This window comes from Ambystoma mexicanum, chromosome 5q (genome assembly GCF_040938575.1).
Source record: "Ambystoma mexicanum isolate Mex_15411 chromosome 5q, UKY_AmexF1_1, whole genome shotgun sequence".
Lineage (NCBI taxonomy): Eukaryota > Metazoa > Chordata > Amphibia > Caudata > Ambystomatidae > Ambystoma > Ambystoma mexicanum.
Genome location: NC_090933.1, coordinates 364,248,471 through 364,270,300, shown reverse-complemented (window position 1 = coordinate 364,270,300; position 21,830 = coordinate 364,248,471). Strand labels below are relative to the sequence as shown.

The 21,830-nt window shown below is 49.6% G+C and overlaps 1 protein-coding gene across 2 annotated transcripts in view; it reads left to right on the top strand.

Moving 5' to 3' along the window:
- SMCHD1 (structural maintenance of chromosomes flexible hinge domain containing 1) overlaps positions 1-21,830 on the top strand; it is a 3,133,956-nt gene that overhangs the window by 1,189,957 nt on the left and 1,922,169 nt on the right. For both annotated transcript variants that reach the window (XM_069620859.1, XM_069620860.1), the window contains exon 22: positions 19,356-19,428. In XM_069620859.1, the coding sequence (XP_069476960.1) occupies positions 19,356-19,428 (73 nt within the window). The remainder of the gene's footprint in view (positions 1-19,355; positions 19,429-21,830) is intronic.

The following is a 21,830-nucleotide window of genomic DNA, read 5'->3' as shown; positions in this document are numbered from 1 at the left end:
GTTTCAGATCCCTCAATATGTGGCAGGTCGAGAGGTGACGGTACGCAAAGCAATGCGCTTGCTAGGAATGATGGCGTCATGTATTTACTTGGTCCCCCACGCGTGCCTGCGCCCAATGCAAGAGTGGCTCAACAGCCAGTGGTGTCAGGCCAGTGGACAATGGGACGATCTAGTGGTGGTCTCACAGGCCTTGGTTCTCTCGGTACGGTGGTGGTCGAAGGAAAACCTGGTAATAGGAAAACCATTCGCCACCCCCGCAGTGGAAGCCACTCTAACCACAGACGCATCCCTCACAGGATGGGGGGTTCACCTATCCCATCAGACTGCTCACAGAGTTTGGACTCCGAGCGTAGCATCCACGCACATGAACTTACTGGAGCTACTGGCTGTGTTCAAGGCACTAAAAGCCTTCCAGGCACACCTACAAGGGAAGACAGTTGTGGTCCTCACGGACAGCACCACAGCCATGTACTACCTCAACAAACAAGGGGGCACTCACTCTCCAGGACTGTCCAAGCTGTCCCAGAACACCTGGAAGGGGGCTCTCAAACACAACATGTTCCTGTTGTCACAACATGTACCAGAGGAACTCAATCTGCTAGCAGACGAACTCAGCAGAGACTTCCCTCTGCCCTCAGAGTACGAATGGCGTTTACACGAAGACATTGTCTTCGACGTTTTCACACAATGGGGATTCCCAGAAATAGACCTGTTCGCAACTCTGGAGAACTCACAATACCAAGATTACGCCTCCAGGCACCCCCAGAACCAATCCAAGGGGAACGGTCTATCGATTCCATGGTCAGGGAAATTTGTTTACGCTTTTTCCCCGACTCCCCTTCTCAACAAGATTGTGCACAAGATGCACCAGGAACAAGTTACCATGATACTAGTGGCCCCTATGTGGGCCCGGCAGCCATGGTTCTCTCACCTGATGGAGATGTCTCTATCTCCTCCAGTGAAACTTCCCTGCCCCTACAACATGCTGTCACAGGACAAGGGCAGGACACTGCATCCATGCCCTCAGACCATGAACTTAGCAGCCTGGCTCCTGAGATCATAGAATTTGGACATTTACAACTCCCGCAGAGATGCATGACATCCTCAGGGAGGCTAGAAAGCCTAACACTCGTCACTGTTATTCTAGCAAATGGAAGAGATTTGTCATCTGGTGTAGAAGAAGAAACATCAACCCTGTTGACTGCTCTCCCACACAAATTGTTCTGTACCTAACCCATTTACTGGACTCCGGTCTGGTATTCAATTCTATTAAAGTCCACCTAGCGGCACTTTCTGCATACACCACTTCCCAACTTAAAGTGTCATGGTGGAAAGTCCCAGTTATGGAGGGGGTAAAGAGAATACACCCTCCGATAGCAAACCCAGCTCCCGGCTGGGACCTAAATGTGGTACTTATGCTCATGGGCTCACCCTTTGAACCCATGCACAAGAAAACTCTTAGACCTCACTCTTAAGACTGCCTTCCTAATAGCTATCACCTCCATTAGGAGAGTAAGTGAACTACAGGCTCTTTCTAATCTAGACCCCTTTGTAACCGTTCACAAAGATAAGGTGGTTCTACGCACACACCCGAGGTTTGCACCGAAATTCATCTCGAAATTCCATGTCAACCAGTCAATAGAACTACCAACGTTCTTTCAAAACCCTTCAAATTTGGGAGAAAAAAAGCCTGCATACACTTGATGTGCGCAGAGCGGTCATGTTCTATATGGAAAGAACTAGACCACTGAGAAAGACTAATCAGTTCTTTGTCTCGGTGGCAGCAGGAAGAGAAGGAAATGCAGTCTCAAAGTCCACTATATCTAGATGGACTGTTCAATGCATCACTCTCTGTTACACTCTTGCTAAGAGAGAACTATCCTTCAAGCCAAGAGCACACTCTACTCGAGGCACTGGGGCTTCCGTAGCATTCATTGCAAATGTTCCCCTAAAGTCCATTTTCAAAGCGGCAACCTGGAGTTGTGTACACACCTTTACAAAACACTACTGTCTAGATGCCCACTCTAGATCTGATTCCCAGGTGGGACAAGCAGTATTAAGACATCTTTTCTCTACTGTTCCTTCTCACAACCCACCTTCAACTCCGGGTACTGCTCGCTAGTCTATGCACAGCATGTGATTCTAAGCAGATTAACAAACATCAGAAGACAATGCATTACTTACCGTAAAAGCATTTCTGATGGTTGTATCTGCTTAGATTCACATGCGCCCACCTTTCCCCCCTGCTCGGATGGAAGGAACATAGACATCTTTTTATATCTCTTTTCTGTACTCACTCACGTCTAGAAGGCTTCCTCAGGGCAGAAAAAATACAAACAGAGGGACCTCGACGCGTGAGGGATTGTGGGTACACCGCACGTCACTATAGGGATAGTGTTACAGACACTCCTTGTCGACGTCCCCTTTTTGACTACAAAAAACAAAATGCAATACTCTGCAGTGACCACTGGATGTCTGACTATGCACAGCATGTGAATCTAAGCAGATACAACCATCAGAAATGCTTTTACGGTAAGTAATACATTGTCATCTGGCTGGCAAGGAGGACCCTGAGGGTCTCCGGGCTCACTCCACCATAGGATAGACCACCGCTGCAGCTCTACAATGTAGAGAGTTTTTACTGGATATTTTCCAAGCGGCTACGTACACTTTTTGCACACGTTTGCTAAGCATTACTGCTTCGATTTTGTCTAGTTAAGGCCACTTGTTTTGGTAGAGCTGTCCTTTAGAGTTTTCTGGTATAGGTGGTATCCTTGATATCCTTCCTTCTCCAGGTCATTGTACTGGCTTTGAACAATTTCAAAGATGAGGAGTCCAGAAGAAATTACTTACATTTCGTTAGTGTTCTTGTTCTTTCTGATGAATTCTCCTCCCACGGATTCCTTATCGCCCTCCCTGTCTGCCCCTCTTGGCGAATAGCAAGCACACCTTGGTTCTGCAGTCCCTCAGCATCATAGTTCAAGGGAAAACTGTGGTCATGGGGCACTGCACCTCCATAAACTGGCCACAACCACATTTCCGGCACTGGGCACGTAGATGTGTCTGGCTGTTCCGCGGTGATCTTAGATAAGTGGCAGCAGAAAATGTTCCGAAAAGCGGCTGTGACGGGAGATGGATATCAAAGATGAGGAATCCGTGGGAGGAACATCCATCAGAAAGAACATCACAGAGGGCTAAGTAATGTATTCTTTCAGAATTGCCCCCAACGCCTCCTCCCGTCCCCCTGATTATCGGGAAACTGTCTCGCTTGTCCATTGTTTGGGCGATCGCAACTCACACCAGGTCACTCTGAATTCTCTCGACGACTATTAAGATGGATTTATAAAGTCAACCCTCATGAGGCAGGGAGACTTTAGGTTAGCCAAAACCCAATCATGGTAGGTGGTCCAGCTGTCAAGTCTCAGTCTCAGTAAAAGTGTGGGAGTTCTCTAGGGTTACATAGAACCCACACATGGCAACACTCAATAATTCAAGTTAAACCGTCAATGTTAAGAAATAGTCATTTATTGGGCCTTAAAACAAACTAGAAGATGTAAATCACTAGGAAGTATTGCAATCAAGAACCATATATCACGTATATAGTCATCCACGGTTGGAGATAATATAATTTACTAATAGTCATTAGGTACGTTATAAATTGCAAGAAAAATAGATAGAATCATCTCAACCCCAATCCCCTCTTTCTTAAGAAGACCTGTCCTAAAATGTATGAGGCCTAGTGCTCAAAAGTCACAGGTTCTAGGTACAGGAGGGGATTTCAAGAAATATGCAGTGGGCTGTGGAGATTTTTCAAAAGAGTCCAGAAAGTTTCCAAAGTATTTCAATGTTAAATAAGTATTTTCCCAAAATCAGGTAAGTACTCTTCTCTATCCTAGTCCCAAGGTTATTCCTAGGGTAGGATCCTTGACCCATGTTTGACGCGAAAGGTCAGGCCTGAGGGAGTTGAGGGACAAGTGGCTTTGTGCTGAATGTTACCCTATGGATGACAGGGCGGTGGGGGGAATGAACAGCTGTTAACTTGCCCCCTACCTGACTCTGATTCTTACAGGTGAGACTGTGGGTGTCTGGAATTCTCTGAGGACACGATATGCTGTCCTTTTTCGAATGAGAGAGTCCCAGGGGAACTGGGTAAAGGGACAGCTTCCAGGTGAAAGTCCAAAATGAGGAAAAATTAAGACCTTTGCAGGACAGACACCTTTGGGGCACCTCACAGGATGGATGTAGATGGGTTCCAGCGACGGTCATCACGATCAGACTGAGAGGCGATTTTTCAGCGACGAACACTAAAGCGGCTCCTCCGCAGCCTCCATTGAAGATAGGAAGGTGGAAACCTTCGGGAGCATGCAGTCTATCGCATATGCTGAGGACCCACCAGGTTTCAAGGCTCAACTCGGAATGCAGCAGCTTCAGCGAGGTATCCCAGGAGGGAGCTGGTCAATCCACTGGGCAGTTCATGGACACTTCCTAAGGCTATGCGCGGCACGGATCCTTGAGCGGGGATCGAGACTAATTGGTCCCACTAGTCCGAGGTTCGAAGCACCAACAAGGGTCTACTGATATCAGGCAAAGAAGCAGGGCTTCACAGGGCCAATCATTGGATTTGATGCTGGTCAGCTGCAGAAGTCGTCCGAGGGTCGTCAGCAGGCTATTTTGTGGGAATCTTGGCTCGACCGTGGTTCTGATGAATGGCTTCAGGGGTCCTCCTTTTATTCAGATTTGCGGCTGACAGCAAATTCAAGCCCACCAATGGTATCAGCCACATTCAAACAGCCAGTGGTTGTCCAATCATGGACAGCCACATGTTTCTACATCTGCCAAGCACCAGACTTTCTGGCACCAGGAGATGCAGACTTGGACCATGCATTCCCAGTCCCCTCTCTTGGTTCACATGCACAAAAGGTCATATATGGGATTTCTTTACCTAAGAAAGCAGGAAGAAGGCCAAACTTCAATATGAAGAACATGCAAAAGAACCTCGTGGCACAGACATCTTTGGGTGCTAGCCACCTTTAGTAGAAATTCCCGGTAAATGCGAAAGTGCACGAGTAAAATGTGACAAACCAGTAAAAATATCACTGCTGCCACCAACTCTCAGGCATATATAAAAATTAACCCAAAAGGTTATAAGGAGGCTAAGTATCCTAATTGCACTTCACTATAAGGTGGAGTGTGAAATTGTAAAAATACAAGACTTCCAAAAAGAACCGTTTCTCAGTACTTAGTCTTAGGGACAAATCCATTTCCTCATAACCATGAGTGAATCAGAGCGCTTTACGTCCCTTGAAAAGGTACAGGACAGGTTAAAAAACAAAGCAAAAAGAATGGTGCCCCATAGAAATCTATGAAGGGGAAGGTGCAAAAAGAAAATATTTCCTAACAACGACCACACCCCTTGTCACTCTCCACGTGGTTCTTGCTATTGCCGACCAAGGGTCCCTATGCACATGCGTCATGGTAGACTTGGGCTCCACTTGGAACTACATGGACAATGGCCTATGCCAATCGGCACAAATTACATGTTGTAAAGAAATCTATCACTGAGCCAGTAAGAGCTATGACGCAAGCTGGTGTGCCAACATAAGCTCGGCAGACATTAAAATAGTATTAGTATCTTTTATTGTTGGTTGCTTGCAGAATAATCCAAGATGGTAAGAGCGACACCGGCAACATCCCACCCAGCACAAACAGTTAGCTCCAACTGCCCAACACAGAACGTAGCACTGCACTCGTACACTGCACGTTCTAATTCTACAAACCCAGCAACACCTTCACGTGCACGTATTCTTAACACGTAATATACATTACGACAAGCTATTGATTGCTTGGCGTAGACGTCCGGACCGGTTAGAGAGCAGACGGGTCCTCTGAAAATGACATCTCAACAGAAACACATAGACGATGTTACTGTCGACCTGACGGCGGCCCCGCATTTTGGGATTATCATCGGTATTCAGTGATTACATGTCCACGACTGATAGGGGGAGTTGCACAAGAGGGATGCACAGCTATTGATACTGTGTGGTACAGTATTTTTTATTCTAAACTTTAAACCACTCAAGGTGCCCAGGGTTAATCCTGAGCTAGGGGATGTGATGTATACAAAACATTTCTGCGAAAAAAGTAGAGAAACCCAAGCACACTTTATATGGACAAGTCTTAATTATTTCAGAAAACGTACCGACTCTTACAAGTTATTCATAATAAGCATTTAAAAAGGATGTTCAAAAGAAGCTGTTCAAAGGAAGTTCTGCATTTTAATAACAAAATTAACGTTCAATCACTTGTTGATTTGAAAAAATATAAAACAATTGTGTGCAATCACTTTTTTAAATTACACACAAGCCCCGTGGGTATTCTACCGCCACGGCGTAGCGGCTGCCGTGGCTCCGGTGAAGGACCTTGAAGTGGGGACAGTCGCCGCTCCTCCCCAGAAGTCTCCAGAAAGGGGAAAGGGTAAAATGGTAAAATTCCTATGGGTACGGAACCACAGGCTGCCTCATTGAGACCGGTACAGATTTATGCAAGGTCTGATTAGGGTGACGACAATCTGCCCTTAGACTAGTATTCAGACCAGTAAGGGATTCAGGGACCTAGGTCTGTAGGTGGGTCACCATTCGCCATAAGAGGCGCACCAGTCTGGAGCCTTTGCCTCTTAATCCTTCCACGCCTCAGCCCAGGGACATGTCTTTGGACATTCTGACCACGCTGCACATGCTTGTATGAGAAATTCAACCGAGACTGACGCCCACACTGGGCCCTGCTCCGTTTGGGAGTCCCGCAAGACCGCTTCCTGGAAGCGGTTCCTGGGGCAAGTGCAGGTCAAATGACCCTGCTGGTCCAAGGTGTCAACTGACACAACCGCCCTCACCTCGGACTTGACCCCAACTGAGGATTATGCCACAGACAAGGCGGCTACGGCGACCGACACCGACGAAGCTGATGATTTCGTACCTGCACATGGGGAACCAGTGGGTGCGGATGAACCGCTTTGGGCCTCTCTGCCGGATGGGGTTGGCTCCTTCCACGCGATGATGTCCAGGGCTTCAGAACTTTTCCAACTGGTACCTAAGGAGATGAAAAAGAAAGTATTCCTTTACCAGCACTGAGAGTCCTGACGGAAGACCATGTGATTCCTCTTGGTGGACCATTACTGGGATGAGGGCCTGGTCCTAATGAAGAGACTGAGTACCGCTCTGCCCAAGCACAGTTCCGGACTCTGCCACCAAGTACCTGAGGTCCCAGCCTTCACCTGACTGTGGTCTCGACCGCGGCCAGCAAACGCTATGCAAACCCGTTGTCCTTGTCCATTATGCCTCTGGATCATCTATACTGCTGCAGGCACCATTAAGGCCTTTAATCCCCTGGCCATTTTATCACGCTATGATTGGGAACTATGCTATAAACTGGTCCCTATTTTGGACTTATTACATGAAGACAAGAAGGTAGAAGCTCTGGCGCAGTTCCAGGAGGGGGGAAGTGGCATCAGACCATGCCATCACAGTGGTGGTGGACATTGTGGACACCGGGTTCCTTCAAATGGGCAACAGTGTGTCTCTTCATCAGCAGGGATGGCTGAAAGCCACTAACTTCAGACTGGACATTCAGTTCAAAGTGTTGGACATGCCATTTGATGGAGAGAACCTATTTGGCAAGCCTGTCAACGAGTCTCTGCAAATTGTCAAGACCGAGATGGCACAGTCATTGGGTACCCTACTACAATGTCGGACGTCTTGCGGTCGTTCCTTGAAAGGAAAGCCCAGCAGGTCCTGCAATTGATAATACCACCCCTTATCGGCAGCCTTCCTGCTCCACGACTAAAGAGGCCTACAGAGGTCGCTCACAGTTATACACGGTGGAGGACAACGTCTGCGCCAACTGCAGGGCAGAGCTCTGACCCTATAACAGGCCAGAACCTGGCGTGAACTCGGAGGGGGACGAGGTGCCGGGGGCGGGCAGTTGTGCACCCCACTTGTGCACCCCAGTGGGAGGCCGGCAGGTGAGGTTCCCGAGCGCGTGTTAGACCATCACCATTGACATATGGGTGCTGGATGCTCTGGAACAGGGACACACCATGGAGCACCAACGCAGGTGTCCTTGTAGTTCCCTGCTGGCTTGACAAGAACAGTACCTGGGGTAGCTGCTGCAGGAGGTCCACGCCATTTTGAAGAAGGGGGCGATAGTGCCTGGCCTCCAGGGCTCCAGAGTATGCTCCATATACTTTCTCGTCCGAAAGAAGTCAGGAAGGTGGAGGCCGATCCTGGACCTGAGACACCTAAACAAGTACTTGAAGTCCCAGTAATTCAGGATGCGCACGTTGCAGCACATGCTCGGCCAACTGGAGAAAGGAGACTTCCTGGCATCTCAGGATCTGGCGGATGCCTGCTTGCACGTCCTCATCCACCGGAAGCACCACAAGTTCCTGCGGTTTGTGGTCCAGGGGCGACACTATCAGTTCAAGGCGCTCCCCTTCGGCCTGAAATTGTCCCCAAGGGTCTTTACAAAATGCTTGGCTCCAGTAGCGGCGCATCTTCATCTCAAAGGCATCCATGTCTACCCTTACATGAATGATTGGCTGGTCCGCTCCCGCTCCCACTCTTTCCAAGCCAGCACATGTCGAGGACCATGCATCTGATGACGGATCTGGGATTCTCCATAAATTATCCAAAGAGAGGGTAATAGCCTTCCATGGGAAGGTGCTGTGCGAGCTGTCAAGTCGGTCCTCGGCATGATGTCCTCCTGCATCAACCTTGTCCTCCTTTGCAGGCTACAGTTGATGCCTCTCCAGGAGTTTCCGGATGCAAGGTGGCTGCAAGTCTCGGGATCCTGGACAAACAAAACCCCCCTCAAAAGGGAGTTCCGACAAGCAATACAGTGTTGGACCCTGCGCTCTCATCTCACGCAACAAGCCCTATTCCAATTACCTCCTTACCCAGAGACAGTCACCACAGATGCTTCTCTGGAAGGTTGAGGAGCTCATACCGGACAGTTGTACGCCAGATGAACCTGGCTGCAAGAAGAAAAGACCCTTCACATCAACATCCTAGAGCTACGGGCCATCTTCCCGGCCCTTGGAGTCCTCCCAGCCGTTGCTGAGGGGCAACACCACCACCATGTTCTACATTCAGAAGCAGGGCGGGATGTGCTCTCCGGGGAGGACCAGGATCTGTGGCACTGGGCCATTCGTCAGGACATTCTCGTCCCTTTTCACCCAGCGGGCACCAAGCACACCATCACAGACTGGCTCATCAGGGAGCTACGTTCTTGCCACCAGTGGGAGCTTCGCCAGGACCAAGTGGATCTTCTATTCCACTAATGGGGTCAATCCCAGATCAACCTTTTCGCGACAGCAACAAATTACAAGTGTGCAAAGTTCACCAGCAGGTTCCCACAGTCGAAGAGCATGGGGAATGTGTTCTCGTTTCCTGGGGAGGGACTTTTCCCATACGCTTTTCCGCCATACTCTTACGTCACGTCCCCTTTCCTCCATACTGCATGTGCGTCTCTTCCAAGGGATGGGATACGGAACCTTTTTCACCAGAAAAAACCTTCTTCCCCCTTAAATTTAGAGGCGTGCTGGGGTGCGGCCCTGGGAGCGTGCGCTGCCCTGACTCTGCACTCCGGCGCCTTTTCCGCGTCGACGGGAACGGGCCAAATTCACCAGCGCTCCTGGGTTTGGCTTCGGCCATGTAATTCCACACACGGATACTTCTTCTCTTTCTTTTTTGTCTTTTTATCATTCAGTTACTTGGTCCTCGGGCGTCACGCTCCTCCCTGGCGCATGTCGACTTCCACATGGTTCAGCAGGTGTCCATCCTGCGACGGCCTCTTCCCAACTTCAGGCACCCATGCCCTCTGCCTACGTTGCCTTGATCCAGACCACAGTTGCAAGCTTGTACAGCGTGCAACGCCCTGTCATCGAGATCTCTGAAGAACAGACTAGCCAGGTGGCAGGAGCTCTTCCGGAAGTCTCCTCCAGAGGACTTCAAGGACTTTGTCAAACTTCGATCCAGGCCCAATGTAGGGCCTATGTCCTCCATTGCACCCCGCAAGGGAGACTCCTTTCCAAGGACTCGCCCGCGCGGGAGTGACCGCTCGGGTTCTCGTACCGGCATGTGCACCGAGGCTACTCCAGCTACCAGCCTCCTGGACAAGGGATCCTCCTATCCTCCCGGTGTCAGTGCTGAGGGACTGGAAGGTTCTTGTACCGGGTCTTCACCCAAGGGACTATGCCCTTGTACCAGCATTCTGTCCGAGGGGCCACCCCTAGTACCAGCAATTCATCCGACGGGGTGCCAAAACGCAGCTCTTCCGGCCCCCGGTTGAGGGTGTCGCACCTACCGGGTCTAGGTCCGAGGAGCAGGGTTGGCCTTACGATCCACACTCCAGAGTCCTGGAGGAGGCTGGGCCCAGCGAGCCGAGCAACATGACGCAGGCACGTGGCAAGCAGCTCGACAAAATGGCTGCCGTGCCAAACATCAGCACCCGTCTGTCGCCTTTCCAGGAATTCGGTGAGGAATGAGTGTCAAGGTGGGACTGGCCTCAACCAGGTACGTGGCCTACAGCCTATCTATAATTTGCGCTGGGCAGGTTCCCTCTCGGTCTGTGTGGGCAGGGCATGTAGCGGCTCCAGCCTTCTCCTGCTACACCATCGATACCCCCTACTACCCCCCCAGCCTGTGAGGACAGATTCTTTGAGAGGTTCCTCGGGCTCATGAAGTCTCCTTGGATGGGGTTTATTCTCAGGGGCGCCATCATGGACGTGCTCAGTCCCTCCGGCTCCTCCACCGGCTCACCCGGCGCAGCCTTTGCCTCTGGCCCCCCAGCCTCCTGACCCACAGGACACCGACAAGAAGGAGGAGCCTGACACGCCCTTCTCAGCCAAGGCCTTCCACGAACATGTTGCAGGGCTGGCTGAGTACCTGGGCCTGCCTTAACCCAAGGTAGACCAGCCTGCAGAGGGGGTCCTCGCTGAAGTCCTCGCACAAAGCCCCTCTGCCAAAATGGGAATTCCACTGCAGACCGATGTAGTCTCCCTGGCCAAAAAGGGTTGTCTTAAGCCCCACTCTGTCCAGCCAGTCACTCGACGCCTGGACGCCAAGTACAGGCATATGGAGGGGGATACACTCTTGCTATGGGCCCATCCTCAGCCCCACTCCTCAGTGATCGCTGCAGCATCACCATACTCAAAGCCTCAGTCGTTCTCAGCCTCCTCCTCTGCGACTCTGCTAGGCAAGGAGGAGATGATCTTGGAGACGTATGGGAAGAAGCTGTATTCCAACGCGTCCTTGCATCTTCGTCAGGCCAACGCTGATGCCATGCTGGCGGCCACTAACCAGAGGCTATGGTGGGAAATTGCAGACTTCCTCCTGGAACTCCCTACGCAGAGCCAATCACGTTTCAAGGCAGGACTGGCTGAGGCCAAGCTGGTGGCGCAGGATTTTATGGAGTCCACCGTGGCCCATATTGACACCTCTGGCCGTGCCATCTGTATAGCCACGGACATGAGAAGGACAGCCTGGCTCCGTGCAACGAAATTCAACCCGGATGTCCAGGAACGCATATTAGACCTGCCGTTCGAGAGGGGGGGGGGTGCTCTGTTAGGCAGAATCCTGTGCAGTGCCCTTAGAGACCACTACACACAATTAAGACTACAGGTGGCAATACAAGTTTTACCTTTGGTACAAGCCTGTACTACTATGTCAGTGGTAGCAGTGGCGGAGCAGCCAGGGTTATCTCAAGAGTGTATGAGCAGTAGCAGAGATTACAGAAAGGGACCACAATTACTGTGACACAAGCAAACACTCACTCAAGGTTTCAGGTAGAATAATATAAGTACATTTATTTTTAAACCATTCGTTATAAACACAACACTTCTATTAAACTTCAATAAAAATCACACGTTAAATATATTACAACTAACCAATTCCGTTTGTACAGTAAGTCTCAAGGTAAGTACCCTGTGTTTGAATGAACCGGGGTTATGAACAAAACATGTTAACGCGATTACGATTGCGATCACTTTTTGACTGTTCGGTCTACTAAACAAACGCGTATCCATGACATGAAATGCTACCAGGGCAGAAACACACTTGGCACCCGAGATACCCAGAGTCACAAATCACAGGCAATATTTTGGTTAGGCAGGCAGAATCAAGAAACACTCAGGGACAGGAGGTCAAAAGTCAAAGGGCCGGAGCCAGGGTCGAAAGACATCGGGGCCAGTTGCCGAAGATCACACGGTCAGACAGTTCACGATTCAACGTAGCCAAAAGTACTTAGATATTGTCAATGTTCAGAAGCAAAAGTTATAAGAAGGAGGGAAGACAAGGGCAAGCCTTGGAAATGAAGAAAAAGGGTTTCATCCAGTTTCCTCAACAGAACACAGTACCTTGTTCCAGTGGTGCAGCTAGTGCCCTGGCAGTTGTTCCTGTTGGTTTCCAGCAGACCCAAGATTCCTGGAGCTTCGTTGTGAAGGAGGATGTCTGAAGGGGGTCTTCACCACACAGGGATAGAGCCGGCAGCAGCGACAAGGAATTAAAGGTGCGTTCCTTAAAAACAGGAGAGGCTCTTCAGGTGGCTATCCGGACCACTACAGCAGTGTGCAGCGATTTCGACCACGAAAGAGGATCCTCTGGCTCTAGAAGATGAGCTGGTTATCCCCACCAAGCTCAAGGAAAGAAGACTCCGGACTGGATCTTCTGAGTCGTTGAAGGGCAGATAGCTCAGGACTGCAGCAGGGCTTCACCGGGACGGGGTAGTTGCAGCAGCCGCCGTTCTCTCTGCTTCTCTTCGGTTCCTTGTAGTTCCAGTGGCGACTCTCTGACTTCTAGCCCAAGAGACCTGCCTTTTATGCGAAAAAACCCCATTCACGGCTGTCAATCTCCCGGCATGGGGGTTGTCCAGCCTGGACAACTACCCTGGCCAATCATGACAAAGTGCGACTTGGGTTTCCTAGGATACCTTGTGCAGGGTGTGACTACAACCCTCCCTCACATTCAGCCCACCTAGCACCCAGGCGCCTTGAGGAGGGCTTCTAGGCAGAAGCCCGCCAAAAGATAGTGAACAAAGAAGGCAAACCTAGTTTGCTGCGCATAGTAAAACACAAGAAGGACTTTAACAAAACGAAATGGCGAATGAACCCAACCGGAGCCAAGAGAAAGACGATTTGGTCAAGCGGGTTTATGTTCGAGGCTAATATAATAGCCAAGAACAGTACCACGTTTATCTAATATAATCGCGGTAGAAAAGTTAGGGTAGATACCACTGCCACCAGCCAAGTCTAAATGTTAAAAGAGCGAAACAATGCTCTAGGAGGTAGAGATACAAAGCGATACGAGTTAATCCTTTCCAGTACTCCATGGCAGATGGGGTGTACTGGATCTGTGGTGGATTGACTAAGTAAAGTTAATGGTAACTTTACCCTTTTCTGGGGGACAGTAGTCGCCTCAGAAATGGAGTCGAGGGAAGTCTCCAAGACAACCCTGTGCCACGGCACTGAAGGTGCTGTGTGACACACAAAAAGAAGGGGGCTACTGAAGTGGTGTACTTCAGAGTCCACAATCACAAAAACAGGTAGAAACACATAGCAAACACAGGTAAGAGTGGGGGAAAAGCTCTCACTCTTACCAAGTGGAAAAAAATTAACTCCAGAAGTCCAGCAAAGCTGCTGGGGGACTCACTAGGTGAGGGATATTAGCCATAAATGAGAATTCTCCCTAACAGGCTCTTCCACTCCACCACAGACGAAGAGCTGGACAAAAAGAAAAACAGCTCACAAACGGCCAAGTCTTCATCCACCCTAACAAAGACCATGCCCAAATCGCACACTCAGTCACAGCAGCACTCCGAAAAGGGCTGTAGATACAGAGGGTTCCGCGGCTTCTGGGAACGGAGGTCCAGGCAGCCGGACCGCTCGCTGACTCCAAATCGGCGCAAGCAACAAAATATCTGGGGGGGGGGGGGGGTGAGGCGGAGTCTTAGTAAGGCCTTTTTTTTTTTTTTTTTTTTTTTTACAGTCCCCCCTCCTCTGCCTCAACCTCGGATGGAAAGAATGCATGACATGCCACTCCTGCTCCACATGTCTCCATTGGGGGGCAGGCTTGCTCTTCATGCACATTGCTTCCGCCAGAATTTCGCGGACCCATGGATCCTCTCAGTAGTATCCACGGGGTACCGCCTACCCATCCCAGCCTCTCCTCCCTCCTCCCCTCCACTCCCTCAAGTTGGGACAGTAACTCTTCTGCCGGAGGTCCGCTCGCTCGTATAGAGCCAGGCAGTGTGGGAAATCCCAGCCTCCCAGCGAGGCTTGGGCTTTCACTCCAGGACTTTCACCATTCGGAAAAAGAACCAGGCAGGCCTGAGAATTGTGCTGGACCTTTCCACCCTCAATCTCTCCTTACCTCTAAAAAAAATTCAACAGGGCTAGGCCAGTTTTTATAGTGGAGACGTGCAAGGGAGACTGGATGTGTTCCCTGGACCTGAAGGACGCATACCTACACATGATTTGGCAGCCCATTGTTCCTTCCTTCTATTCAGGATCATGGGCTACCATTTCCAATACAAGGTCCTTCCTTTTGGCCTCAACTCGGCCCCCAGGGTCTTTACCAGACTCATGAATACTGTGGTTGCTCTCCTCAGAGAGCAGGGCCTCCACATCTACCCATACCTCGATGACTGGCTCGTCAGAGCTATATCTCCGGAAGCGGTTCACCACTCTTCCCATGCTTTTATAAACACACTGTACGATCTGGGCTTTCTGCTCAATCTCAAGAAGTCGCAGCTGCAGCCCACGCAGACTGACATTCTTGGGCCTCATCTGGGACACGTGCTCCGAGAAGGTTTTTACATCGGAGGACAAGATCACAGCCATCAAGAACGCCACCAATCACTTCCTCAGCAGAGAAGTGACCTCTGCCTGGTGGTACCAACATCTCCTGGGTCTCTTGGCGGCAGTCCTATTAGCCGTTCCACACACGAGACTGAGGATGAGGAGGATTGAGCTGCACTTTGCGGCTTCATGAACCAGGAGCGGGGCTCTCAATCCAAGATGATCGACGTTCCTCCATCTCTCTGCCCGGATGTCACATGGTGGTCCAGAGACTGCAACCTACGAACGGGCAAGCCCTTCTGGCCTCCCACCCCCCGAAGGTCACCATCACTGGGGAGCCACCTTGGACGATCTCTCGGGCCACAGCACCTGGACTCGACAGGAGCAGGATTACCACATCAACTGGTTGGAGCTGAACGCCACCTGGCTAGCGCTCAGAGCATTCCTTCCACTTCTCAGGGGCAAGGTTCGCCTCATCCAGACAGACAACTCGACCAGCATGTACTATGTCAACAAGCAGGGAGGCATCAGATCCCCTCCACCGTGCAGACTGGCAATCAGCGTGTGGGAGTGGGCCCTGGAAAACGACATCTACCTCATGGCAGTCCACCTTCCGGGGAATCCAACCTGGAAGCGGACAGGCTCAGCAGATTGGGAGCGGACAACTACGAGTGGCAGCTAAACAACCTCATTATTCAGGAGATCTTCAACAGATGGGGTCTTCCCCAGGTGTATCTCTTTGCCACCTGGCTCAACTGGAAGTGCCCTAAGTTTGCCTCCTGGCAGGGGCAAGGCCCCGGCTCCCTGGGCAATGCATTTCGGATTCAGTGGGACAGCATGACAGCGTACGCATTCCCGCCCACCCCGCTGATTCACAGTGATTCGCAAGATCAAGGAGTCTCGCCAGCTCAACATCATTCTAATAGCTCCATGGTGGCCGGCCAGGCCATGGTTCTCGGAGATGCCCCCGATTCACCTTCCGACGGGCCCAGCACATCATCTGCTGCAGCAGGGGTCAGGGTCATCTGCGCCACAGAAACTAGCCTTCACAGCGTGGTTCCTGAGCAGGTAACGCTAAAGCACCTCAGCCTCTCCCAGGCTAATCTAGTGATCATACAGGGCGCAAGGAGCAAAGCTACCAGGGCCCAGTATAAAAGTAAATGGACCAGGTTCTGCCACTGGGCAGACTCCAGGGATATCGGCCCTCTGGCATGTACTCTGGACAACGTGCTCTCCTTCTCGGCGCACCTCGCCCACTCCAGCGTCCAGGTGGCTACCTGCCGCACTTGCCTCGCAGCCATCGGGGCTTACAGGAACTCGGAGGAGGGGGTCTTCTCCTCCAATCCGATTGTCAAGAAACATTTAACGGGGCTTGCAAGGCTCTACCTGCCCATCAAGAGGCCACACCCCGTGTGGGACCTGAGCATAGTCTTGAGCGCCCTGGCGCACACACCATTCGAGACAATGGCATCCGCGGACATCAGGCTGGTCACCAATAAGACGGCCTTACTAGTCGGCCTCAATTCTGCTCGCAGAGTCAGCGAAATCTTGGCGCTGGTCGCCTCTACACCATATACTACTTTTCACAGGAACAGGTTGGTCCTGCGGACACACCCAGCATTTTCTGCCTAAGGTACTGCCTGCTTCCCATTTGAACGAGAAAATAGTCCTTCCTATGTTTTTTGCCGATCCTAAGGATGAGGCACAGAGAGTTGTGCACTGCCTGGATGTCAGGTGTGCCCTGAACTTCTACCTTGAAAGGACCAAGGGCTTCCGTTAATCAGACGCCCTGTTTGTCACTTTCGGAGGTGCAAGACCAGGCCAGCAGGCCTCCAAGGCCTCCATATCCCGCTGGATGGTCTCAGCCATCAAAAAAGCCTACGAGGGCCAGCACAAACTGCTTCCGGCGAACATGCACGCCCACACAGTCAGGGCCAAGGCAACGGCCATCGCATTCCAGCGCCATGTCCCTTAGCAAGTCATAAGCAGGGCGGGCGCTTGGGCCACTCCCTTGGCTTTCTGCAAGCATTACTGTTTGGATGCCGGCTCTAGATCTGATGCGGCTTTCGGACAGGCGGTTCTTAGGAACCTATTTGCTTCAGGAGGGTCTCCTCTCCACCCTGGGGCTACATTAAGTTGTAATTGCCCATGCAATATGGAGGTAAGGAGACAGGACTCAAGAGTAATTATACGTTACTCACTGTAGTGACTAACGTACTCTTAGTTCCCTTTCCTCCATACGTCCCACCATCCGCCCCCCTAATACTGATGTCATTAGGCAATGTTAAATCTATGAAATCTATTGTCGACGCGTCAGTGGGGACTGAGGTGTGGCGCCGGAGGGCGGAGTCGGGGCAGCGCATGCTCCCAGGGCCGCAGCCCCACGTGCCTCTAAATTTAAAGGGAAGACGTTTTTTTCTGGTGAAAAATGTCTCGTCCCTTGAAGGGGACGCCCATGCACTATGGAGTAAACGGGACTAAGGACTAAGAGTATGTTAGTCACTATGGTGAGTAACTTATCATTTTTGAGTCCTATTGCTCCACAGTCAATTGACAGGTCTCCCTTAGCTCAATTCCTGGAGGCCATCTTTAGATTTTGTACTGCACATTCATTGTTGGGACCCTCAAAAAATCTCTCCATTTTTTCATGAGATATTGATAATTTCTTCGTATTTTTTAATATTGCTTTGACTCTTAAAGACACCAGGAACTTCCTCTGCCTGTTGGTGGTGGTGGTCTAGATTTTCAGTGCCTAGTCGCTAGGCACCGTTTTGGTGTCCTATCGTTGTGGCCTTGGATCTAGTTGCAGAGCTATTGCTGACATCAGGAAGAAGAGCCTTTTCATTGACTGTGCTACCTGTCTTTTGAAGAAGGTTTATGTGGAGGATCTTAATGACGACAGCCTCTACTGTCTCTATATCCTAACCATGAGGTTGGCGACTGTTGAATCTGCCAGTCATTCTCCAACATGAAGTTTCGAGACTATCACTGGCTGTTGCTGACTTGGGTAGACGAAACTGCTGGAGCCTCTGAGAGGGCCTGTGTCTGTAGCAATGCTTCCCTCAGGCATAACATTGAGCGCACCAACTCATCCAAGAGGTCAAGGTCCCACAATGACTCTCTCCGTGGGAAAATAGCTAAAAAGGTTCATATGACCCACGCTTGGGCTGCCACTTCATTCACAATACTGTAGACGTCATCACCGGCGATCCCGTCGGAAACGACTTTGTGAGCTACGAATGCTTCATCACCGTCTTCTACGAAAAGTACTGGCGTCTTTTGCTGGTCTGTACCTGTCTTCTACCAAGAAGCCCTCGTCGCCACCTCCTTTTGGTCGGTCGGCAACATCTTCATCTATGACTGTCGACGACTCACAAGCAGTCCAATCCTCTGTTCTGTCGTGGGTCAGTTGACGCCAATTCCGATGACTACTTCGTCAATGACTGCCTCGACAGTGCTCCGAAACACATCAACTTCTGTGACCACTACTACCATCTCTTCTATGACAAAGGCGCACTCCTCATTGTCTATGGCTCCACAAGGTGTTTCTCAAGCTGGGCATTCTGTCTCTAAGCTTTCAGCGTTACCAAGGCCTATGCGTACCCATCCATTGTTTACACTGGCCCCTTACTCTCCTCCTGCCATTCCTGGCACAACTACAGTTTCACCTGAGGACATATAGCAACCTGCCAGTGATGCAGATTTTGAGCAGGAATGTGTCTTGTTCGAGGACGAAGGCACCCACATTGATAAAACCCATGTAGCAGTTCTACCATCTACTTTGGCTGCGGCTTCAGTAATTATACCGCCCCCAATTGCGATTTTTATTGTTACTGGGCCACCTCCAAAGCTGGCTCGCCCTCAACCTGAGCCTTGTGACCTTACTTCAAGAATCGAAATTCAGGGAAAATAGTAGAAATGCAGCATTTGAAATATAGTCAGCAGTTATACAAAACCATCCCCGCATTCAGAAGTTGTAGGACACCTTGAGTTGGCAATCAAGAAATGTGTAAAAGGCCTCAAAGTTAAACAAGAATGATGTCTGGAAGCGACACGACACACAAGCACATTTCATCCAAGCAGGCCTGTATGCAAATGAGTGAATGTAGCCCTAGAGAGGAAACCATTGGGTACGAGATTTAAAGTCAGTTAGCAGCTAGTCATAGTTTAGAGCAAAAGTTATTTGTGCAGTGAAGGTAGGTGCAGAAACGATGTAGTGCCTGAAAGATTGTGCAGGGTGATTCAGCTAGCTTGGTTCTCGTTACTCTTTAGTGTTGCAATGATCTCGGTTGATTGGACACCAGGTCTAGACTGAAAACCATTCAGGGCATATGCGCAAGTCCTCATCCAACATTTGTTTTTACGTGGCCTAACATTATGGAAGTAAAGAATATTGAAGCTTTATTTTGTGACAAATGGTGTCTGAAACTGTTTGAAGAAAAGCCGAGAAATTAAATTGTATTTGGAGTAAAAGAAAGGTTGTTGATGCTGTTTTGTTTTTCAACAGAATTTCAACTTTAAGGTCATTTTGCCTGGATTACAGGAAGACACTCAGTTCTTAAAAATCAGATTGCTTCCCGGTAAGCCTTTCAATTTGTATTTATCTTTGTAATAGTTGTATGCATGATTGGCGATTGGATAGCCCTCCCTTAAAAATATCTACCCTTTCTTTCTCCTCAGGAGAAAGCAAAGCAAAGGCCACTTTTGCATATTCTTCAAACTTGCTATGCCATGTCAAGAATCACTGTTATCTACTACTTCGTGTAGAAGTGATTGTGCATTACAAATACCCAATTAAATTAAATGACAGTTGTTTTGGGCCATTTATTGTCATGCGGACTGGTTCCCAATATAAAATGGGACTTATGCATGAAAGTAATTTTCCTTATTGCAGGTTTGTTTATTCAATCTTTTTATTCTGCATCGTTTATTTCAATGTTCCTTTAGCTAGATTGAAGAAAGGATTGGACTTTTGACTGGTTATGCAGCTCTGCTCTCCAGGCCGAAACGCGTGTTTGGGGTTGCTGTTAGTACTCTTGTTCAGAAGAGAATTGCCTTGCATTTCGGTGCTGGTCTGCCCTTGGGCAGGACAAAGACTGATATGTTGTGGATATTTCTCTTCTGTGAAAGGGAAAGTGAGCTAATAAATCTGGTTGAGACTCCCCTGTGACTGAGGCCAGTAGAGATACTCCCAGAACCCCCACTGTTTTGCAGTATGGCATGCATACCTTTGTTTTCCAAAGGTGTGCATCCCACCTTTGTTTTTAATTGCCATTGGATTGTATTTCTGCTTGGCACAGTGGGAGGTTCATCTTGCCTGCTGGCCGCCTCCTCCTCACAATAGTTATTCATTCTGCATGTCAAATATTTTAAATATGCAAGTTATTGTAATATCACATACTCCTGCCTCCCGTCCCACTTCCTCCATACTTAATGGGCATCCCTGCATGGGTATGGGACCGGAGCCTTTTCGACCACAAATTATGCACTAACCCTTTAATTTTAATGTAGGCGCGCAGAGGTGGGGGTGACCATGCATGCTTACCCCGCCCTCTGACACCACTTATGCATATCGGGAATGACAGTCCTAACTACATATATTTATCTGAGGGGGGTGGAGGGTTACGGGCGACTTATGGAGGAAAAAAGACTAAGGACTAGGAGTATAGTAGTCCCGTCCCCTTTCCTGAATACTGTAATGGCTGAATGCAACAGGTACTCCAGGGAGGTGAGAACTGTCTAAATATTAAACCAGATAGATTTCTGAGCACTACATGGCCAGGTCCAGCATCCTCTCTTGAGCTGAAATCCAGACAATTTCGAGAGAAAACACAAGATTTCACCCGTGTGGCTACCTTGCTGATGACATCCAATGACTCATTGCGCTGAAGTACTACTGCAGTTTCTTTAGCTCTTAATAAGTGTGCATAAATATCTTCTGGGGGTATTCTTCCCTGCACCTTATATGCTTCTCCCATATATGCTAGCGATCGATACCTTGGATGCTTGCTTGTCTGGAGAATTTCCACCAAATGTTACAAAAAAAACTTCTGAATTTCTGAATTGCTTTGTCCTGCTTAAATTGAGCTTTAGAGCTCGTCTGACATCCAGACAGTGCAAGACTTTGTCAGCCTGCGATTGTGGATTAGGAAAGAATCTGGGTGATACAATTTCTTGATTTTGTGGAATTCAGACACAAACTTTGATAAAAATGAAGGATGAATGTGTAACATTATTTTGCCTCTGTGAAATGTTGTGTACATATATGACTGCCAGAGCTTGAATTTCACCAACTCTTCTTGTCGACATTAAAGCCACTAATAAGACTGATTTTGGTGTTACCAACTTAATGGGCCTCATTACGATTTCGGTGGTAGCGCATGGCTGCCGCCGGAGCCATTAATTTACCCTGACCCGGCAATGGGGACATACCGGGGCATTAAGCCCCGGCGGACTCGGTACATCCTCATCGCCGGGGGCCGGTAATTATTATTTCCCATTCCCATTTGATTCCCATTGGGAATGGGTAGGCCGGATACACCAGCACCATTCAGGAATGGTGCCGGTGCATCTGTCGATGTCTGTTCGCGGGTGCCGGTCTGCGTGCCGGGTCAGACCTGGCAGGCTGAAAGGGCCTCCCGAGCAGAACTCGTAGTTTGCCGGTCCGGTAACAATGGTACCGGCAAGTTTACCGGTACTGTTGTCACCAGACCGTCTACCTTGTAATGAGGCCCAATGTCTACTGTGGCCATTGACTCAATTGGCTTGTGCGCTTGTACCGTTAGCACACTATTCTGTTTACATGTGGGTCTGTCTCTCCTGATTGGTGGTAACAATCTTGGTAACCCTTCTAAATGTCTTTGATAATATTATTTGCTGAAGAAAAAAGTAATATGTTCGGAATTCCTGTATGCCCCTACAGCAGCTCCATGAGTCCTGGACATGTCTACCTTTACACCTGAATGTGCTAAATAAGCAGTAA